Here is a 6,839-nt window from a genome sequence, read left to right on the forward strand (position 1 = left end):
CAGCAAGTTGAAAGAAATAAAGATGCACATGCTAAAAAGTTGAAGAAGAAAAATGATGATATAAAGAGCAAAGAAAAAGAAATGGGAACAATTGCAAGGAAATTAAAAAGACAGAGTGCTGAAATAAAAATGAGAGAAAATGAAAGGGAAACGGCTGCTAGAAAGTTAAAACGACAGAATGTTGAAGTAAAAGAGAAAGAAAGGAAAACCAATACAGCTGGTAGAAAGGTTAAAAGACAAAATTTAGAAGTAAAAGAGAGAGAAAGAAAAATGAATACAGCTGGTAGAAAGGTGAAAAGACAAAAATATAGAAAGAAAAGAAAAGGAAAATGGAAGGAAAATGAAAAGACGAAATGTGGTAGAAAGAAAGGAAAATGGATAGGGTTGCAAAAGTTAAAGCGACAAGATAGTGAAAAAAGAGAAAGAAAAGAAATAAATACTGCTGGTAGAAAGTTAAAGCGACAAGAAGAAAATTAGAGAGAAAGAAAAGAAAATGAATACTGCTGGTAGAAAGTTAAAGCGACAAGATAGTGAAATAGAGAGAAAGAAAAGATTATGAATACTGCTGGTAGAAAGTTAAAGCGACAAGATAGTGAAATTAGAGAGAGAGAACGAAAAATGAATACAGCTTACAGAAAGTCAAAACGACAAGATGCTGAAATTTATGAAAAAGAAAGAACAATGAATACAGCTGGTAGAAAGTTAAAACGTCAGAATATTGAAGTGCAAGAAAGAGAAAAAGAGGGCAGTAGAATTTCAAAAAGATTATGTAGAGAAAACCCAATCGTTCTTGAAAAAGAAAGGCTAAGAAAGCAAGCTAAACGAAGTAACATTTCATTTAGAGAAAATGAGAGAATGCTAAATAGGGAACAGAAACAGAAGAAAAGAACAGATGTAGAATATTGTGAAAAAGAAAATGAACGAAAGAGACAGAAAAGATATGGAGTAGATATAGAGGATTGCATCCAAAATTTTCATGAACAGATTAGACATGGACCAATTTTTGTATGTTCATGTTGTCAGCAAACATGGTTCAAAGAAAGTGTTTCTAAAGTGGAAAGCACCAAAGTAGATGACAACAGTAAAAGAAAGTTTCTTACTAGTACTTTGTCTGTTGACAATGTGGAATGGATTTGCAATACCTGCTATTCATCAATGAGAGAAAACAAAATTCCAAAGTTGTCTGTCTTCAATGGTATGATGTGGCCACTTAAGCCAGTAGAATTGGATTTGTTTCCTTTAGAAGAAAGGCTAGTATCTTTGAGAATACCTTTTATGCAAATTAGAGAGTTGCCGAGAGGTGGACAATATTCTGTAAGGGGAAATATTGTGAATGTTCCAGTTGATATTCAACCTACTGTAAATAGCCTGCCAAGAAAATTAGATGAAAATGTCACAGTTCCTGTCAAATTAAAGAAAAAGTTGTCATATCAAAAATGTGATTATCATGAAAATGTACGACCAACAAAAGTACTGATTGCATTACACTGGCTTATGAACAATAGTGACTTTTACAAGAATGCAAATATCAATATTGATGATAACTGGTTTCAAGAAATTACAACTTCAGCGAGTGAAATTGTTCAGGAATTGGTGAAAACACAAGTTAGAAGCAACCAAAATACTGATGATGATGAGACGGTTGATGATGATAACGATGAGTATTGTGAAGTAGATGGAGTTGGTAGAGATGGTAATTGCGATACTCTGTTAGATGATGCATCACGAGACATGAATCAGGTTTACACATTTGCTCCAGGTGAAGGACAACGCCCGCTTAGTCTATATCAAGATCAGACAGCTGAGTATTTGTCATTTCCAACAATTTTTTGTGGAAAGGGAAGATTACAAGATGACAAAAGACAAGTTCGTGTATCCTATGCAGATATTGCTAAATGGGAATTGAGGAGTGTTGATAGACGTGCTGCCCAGTCTGTTCCAAATTTGTTTTTCAAGTTGAAAAAAATACAAATGAAGCAAGTTACAGACAAATGCAACCTGGCTCTTAGGAAATGCAAAACCAAAGGAAAATCCATTACAGCAAATGAAATGAAAAATCCCCAAAATGTGAATAATCTTGTTAGACACGATGAAGGTTTTTTTGTGTTCAGGCAGTTACGAAATTCACCTGCATATCTTGAGACTAGAAAAAAAGATGTATTTGCTATGATTAGACAGCTAGGTTTACCAACGTGGTTTATGTCACTGTCTGCTGCAGATACAAGATGGAATGATCTCATCAGAGCACTTGGGGTGTTAAATGATGGAAAAGAATACACTGATGAAGAAATCGACAACATGACTTGGTATGAAAAGTCAAAATTAGTACAAAAGGATCCCATCACTTGCTCTAGGTACTTTGATCATAGGTTCCGTATGTTTATGAATTCAGTGTTGAGAAGTGATCATCATCCAATTGGAATCGTAAAAGACTTCTTCTACAGAACTGAATTTCAGCAAAGAGGATCACCACATATTCATATGATTGTTTGGATAGAAAATGCACCAAAATATCAGGAAAATACTGAACAGGAGATAGTGAATTATGTAGATAATTACCTGAAATGTGAAAAGAATGAAGAGAATGATTTGACTGACTTGCAAGTGCACAAACATTCACAGACATGCAAAAAGAGAGGGAAAGCTGTATGTAGATTTGGATTTCCCCTTCCTCCTCTTGAAGAGACTTTGATTTTGGAGCCACTAGAGTGTGATGTCGATAAGTACAAGAAAATGTATGATGATATTCAGAAACAGCTCAATGATATGAAAAATGGATGTGATTTACCCTACAAGGAACTCCTGAGCACGGTACTAAAAATATCGGAGGAAGATTACATAAAATGCATTAGAAGCTCACTGAGAGGTCCAAAGGTTTTTCTAAAGAGAAATCCATGTGATATGAGGGTAAACTCATACAACAGTGTTGTTCTTGATGCTTGGAAAGCTAACATTGACATTCAGTATATTTTGGACCCATATGCGTGTGCAATGTATATTGTTTCTTATATAAGTAAATCACAAAGAGGGATGAGCGATTTACTTAACAGAGCTGCAAAAGAAGCTAGAGAAGGAAATCTTGACATAAAAAGACAGGTACGTCATATTGGAAATCATTTTCTGAATAGTGTAGAAGTTGGAGCACAAGAAGCAGCATATTTAGTGTTACAAATGCCAATGACAAAAGCTTCAAGGGATGTTGTTTTTATCAACACAAGTCCATCAGATGACCGAGTAATTCTCATCAAAACAGATGCTGAATTGGAAAAGTTGACACCAAATTCTACAGATGTTGAATGCAGCAATGTAATTAAACGGTATGCAAAACGACCAAAGCAGCTTGAAAACTGGTGCTTAGCCGATTATGTGTCACAGCTAGATGTTGTATTTCCTAAAGATACTGAAAAAGAGTTCGCTGAAAATGAAGTGAATGATGATGATCAGGACAATCAGTCAGATGATGACAATTCAGATCTTGATTTTGGTGAAAGTGATACACTAGTTACACTGAGAAATGGCATAAAGATCAGACGTCGTAAAATACCAAGGGTAATTAGATATGTCCGATTTAATATCAAAACTGATCCAGAAAATTACTACCGAGAAAAACTTATGTTGTTCATGCCTTGGAGAAATGAATCCACTGATCTAATATCAGGAATGGACACATTTGAGAAGTCTTTCCATCTGAAGAAGTCGTTTCTTACACACAAGGTCAAGGAATATGAATTCAATGCTGAACAGCTTGATGCAGCTTTGCAAATGGCAAATGAGGACTTTTCAGAAGCTTTTGATGAATTGGCACCAGATGTTCAGCAAAGAGAGGCAGAAGATGAAAATGAAGGATCTCTTGAATCTGAAAACTTTGTTCAATTTAATCCTGAGAGGCCTATTGAACAGAGACAGTATGATATAGGATCTGACCTTGGCATTCCATCAACAAGACAAATAACTGAAGAAAGTTCTGTTAGATTACCAGACAATGAATACTTGAAACTTTTAGGAAGTCTAAATGTAAAGCAGCGGGAATTTTTCAATCATGTCTTGCACTGGGTAAAAACCAAGACAGAACCTATTTATTCATTTTTATCTGGAGGTGCTGGTGTTGGCAAATCTGTTTTGATAAGAGCACTTTATCAAGCTCTGCACAGATATCTATGTTCCACAGAAGGAGAAAATCCAGATGACATAAGAGTACTTCTTTGTGCTTATACTGGCAAGGCGGCATACAACATTGGAGGAGCAACTATAGCATCTGCTTTCCATCAAAAAATTAATCAAAGTCAACAAAGCTTGCACTGTGATGAATTGAACACTTTTCGTACAAAGTACAAAAACCTAAAATTGATCATTATTGATGAGATATCAATGGTTGGAAATAGATCATTAGCACTCATTGACAGTCGTCTACAACTACTCACAGGCATCAAGAAACCATTTGGTGGTATTAGTATCATTGCTGTTGGTGATTTTTTCCAACTTAAACCTGTGATGGACCGTTGGATCTTTCAAGATTTAAATCATGATGCTCAAGCTCTTGCAAACAATCTCTGGAAGGAGCATTTTTGCATTTTTGAGTTGGATGAAATAATGCGCCAGAAAGACGATCTTGAGTTTGCTCAACTTCTAAATCGCCTTCGTTACAATATCATGACAGAAGAAGATATGAATGTAATACACAGATGCATGATAACGGAAACAAGTGACAATTATCCACACCATGCTCCTCATCTCTTTACACAGAATTCAAAAGTAGATGCATACAACAATCAGTTGATTGAAAAACTTGAAGGAGAAAAGGTTACAGTGAATTCAGTGGATACAGTTCTAAAGGATTATTCAAAGGAACTTAAGGAAAAGCTGCTGAGATCTCTATCTAAAGCAGATGATGTTAGCAAAACTGCTAATTTGATGCAAAAACTGATTCTTGCTATTGGGATGATCTATGATATCTCAGTCAATGTTGATGTATCTGATGGTCTAACAAATGGGTCAACATGTAAGGTACAATTGATTGAAAGAAGATTAGAAGGCATATCAAGACCAAGCATTGTGTGGGTAAATTTTTTTGATGCTGCCATTGGAAAAATTACACGTAAGAAATACAAACATTTGTATCATGATGGGATTAATGTGGACTGGACACCAATTTTTGAAGTTCAGAGGTCTTTTGTATTGAATTACAATACTTTTCAGAGAATTCAATTTCCGTTACGGCCAGCTGCAGGGAAAACAGTTCATAAAGCGCAAGGTTGCACTGTTGATGAAATTGTAATTGATTTGTCTCAGACCAGAGTGAGGAAAAATGCACATATTCACTATGTAGCATTAAGTCGAGTACGATCAGTGAATCATCTCCACATCCTAAACTTCAATGAGCAGGCATTGGCTATGGATGAACAAGTGGTAGAGGAAATGGAAAGAATGAAAAAAGATGTGCCGCTGGTACTTTGTTACGTCCCATTATACCAGGTCGATTTTAATTCTTTTAAAATTGCTTTCAACAACTGTAGATCACTTCATAAACACTTCCAACAAATTCAAGATGAACCAAATATTGTTGCATCAGATGTAGTTGGATTCTCAGAGACAAGATTAACTAGTGTTGATGTAGCTGAAAATTATCAACTGCAGGGATACACAGCAGTATTTAACCATGAGACTACAGATAATCTGGACAGGCGCCCATATCATGGAACAGCACTGTATGTGAAAAATGTCTACAACACAACCTGCATATCAAAGCTGAACACTGGCTCTATGGAGTTCATCATGGTAAATATACATGTAAACCAAAGTAGAGTTGTCCAAGTTGTAGTTATTTACAAATATCCATCTTGCTCTTTTGGGGAATTCAAACAGGATATGAATGTGCATATAAAGCCCTTGATTGATGAACAGAAAGACTTGGTATTCTTAGGAGATTTTAATTTTGATTTGTTTGCTGGGCATACAGACTTTCTAAATTTTATGGAGAGAGGTTTCAGCTGTAAACAAATTGTGCGTAAGACTACTCATGACTCTGGTTCTAAACTTGACTTGATTTTTACAAATATATCACCATGTGAAACAGATGTGATTGAAGCATACTGGTCAGATCATAAAATGGTGTACTGTGCATTTGATAAGACGTAAGCTCTAAATGCAATGGGGCACGAAAGTAAAAAAGAGCAGAGGGAGATCCATAAATATGCCCCCTCCCTCATCCCTTTGTCCCATCTTAGTATACCCCTTAAAGTTTTAGGGGTATACTGGATTTAACATGTCCATCTGCCTGTGTCTTTATTTGTCACAGTTAATTTTATTATGATATGCTGTCATGACCAGCAGCTAAAATGATTTAGATCAAGGTCACAAAGTTTATATGTTTAAGTTCTTGGTTTCTGGAAAATATTAGGTTATACTTTGGCAAATTAAGGTTCCTTATGAAAAAGAGATCTGTCGTGATCTCATTGGATGTCATTATTGTACAAGATCATTCAGTAATATGACTAAGAAGTTAAGTATTCTTTGATCCAAAACATTTTAAAGCTTGAACAGTGGGTAATTGTGTTCTTTACTCAACAGAGATTAACATGGCCTTCAGCTAATTACACCTCAGCAAAATTCAGGCCATCCCCTTGGCCATTTGCAATAATTGTAGCTAGGTTGCAGAAATCGAAGTATATGTAGTTTCTTATTCCCTTGTTGGGGTATTAGCCCTATTTGGACATTTTTTTTTAAATAACCCACTGTATGAAAATTTGAATTTTGTACTTTATCTTTGTATTATATAACATTTTTTTTAATGAAGACAATGTACCTTTTAGACCTGACAGTCAATTACATATTGAATTCTT

General features: G+C 35.3%; 1 protein-coding gene across 1 annotated transcript; it reads left to right on the top strand.

Annotated features, from left to right (window-relative positions):
* Positions 1-555: 555 nt before the first annotated feature.
* Positions 556-6,135, top strand: LOC134261132 (uncharacterized). Its single transcript, XM_062743590.1, has 2 exons — positions 556-1,195; positions 1,556-6,135. Exons 1-2 carry the CDS (start codon positions 556-558, stop codon positions 6,133-6,135), a joined length of 5,220 nt encoding a protein of 1,739 aa, XP_062599574.1.
* Positions 6,136-6,839: the final 704 nt, after the last annotated feature.

The sequence above is a fragment of the Saccostrea cucullata genome, unplaced genomic scaffold (genome assembly GCF_032062105.1).
Source record: "Saccostrea cucullata isolate Sc308-1 unplaced genomic scaffold, CSIRO_AGI_Scuc_v1 ctg437, whole genome shotgun sequence".
In the NCBI taxonomy this organism is placed as follows: Eukaryota; Metazoa; Mollusca; class Bivalvia; order Ostreida; family Ostreidae; genus Saccostrea; species Saccostrea cuccullata.

Coding starts and splice junctions, on each gene's coding strand:
- LOC134261132 (XM_062743590.1), top strand. CDS start 556: ATGAATACTGCTGGTAGAAAGTTAAAGCGACAAGATAGTGAAATTAGA. Junction 1,196..1,555: donor AAAGTTGTCTGTCTTCAATG/GTATGATGTGGC, acceptor ACTGGTTTCAAG/AAATTACAACTTCAGCGAGT.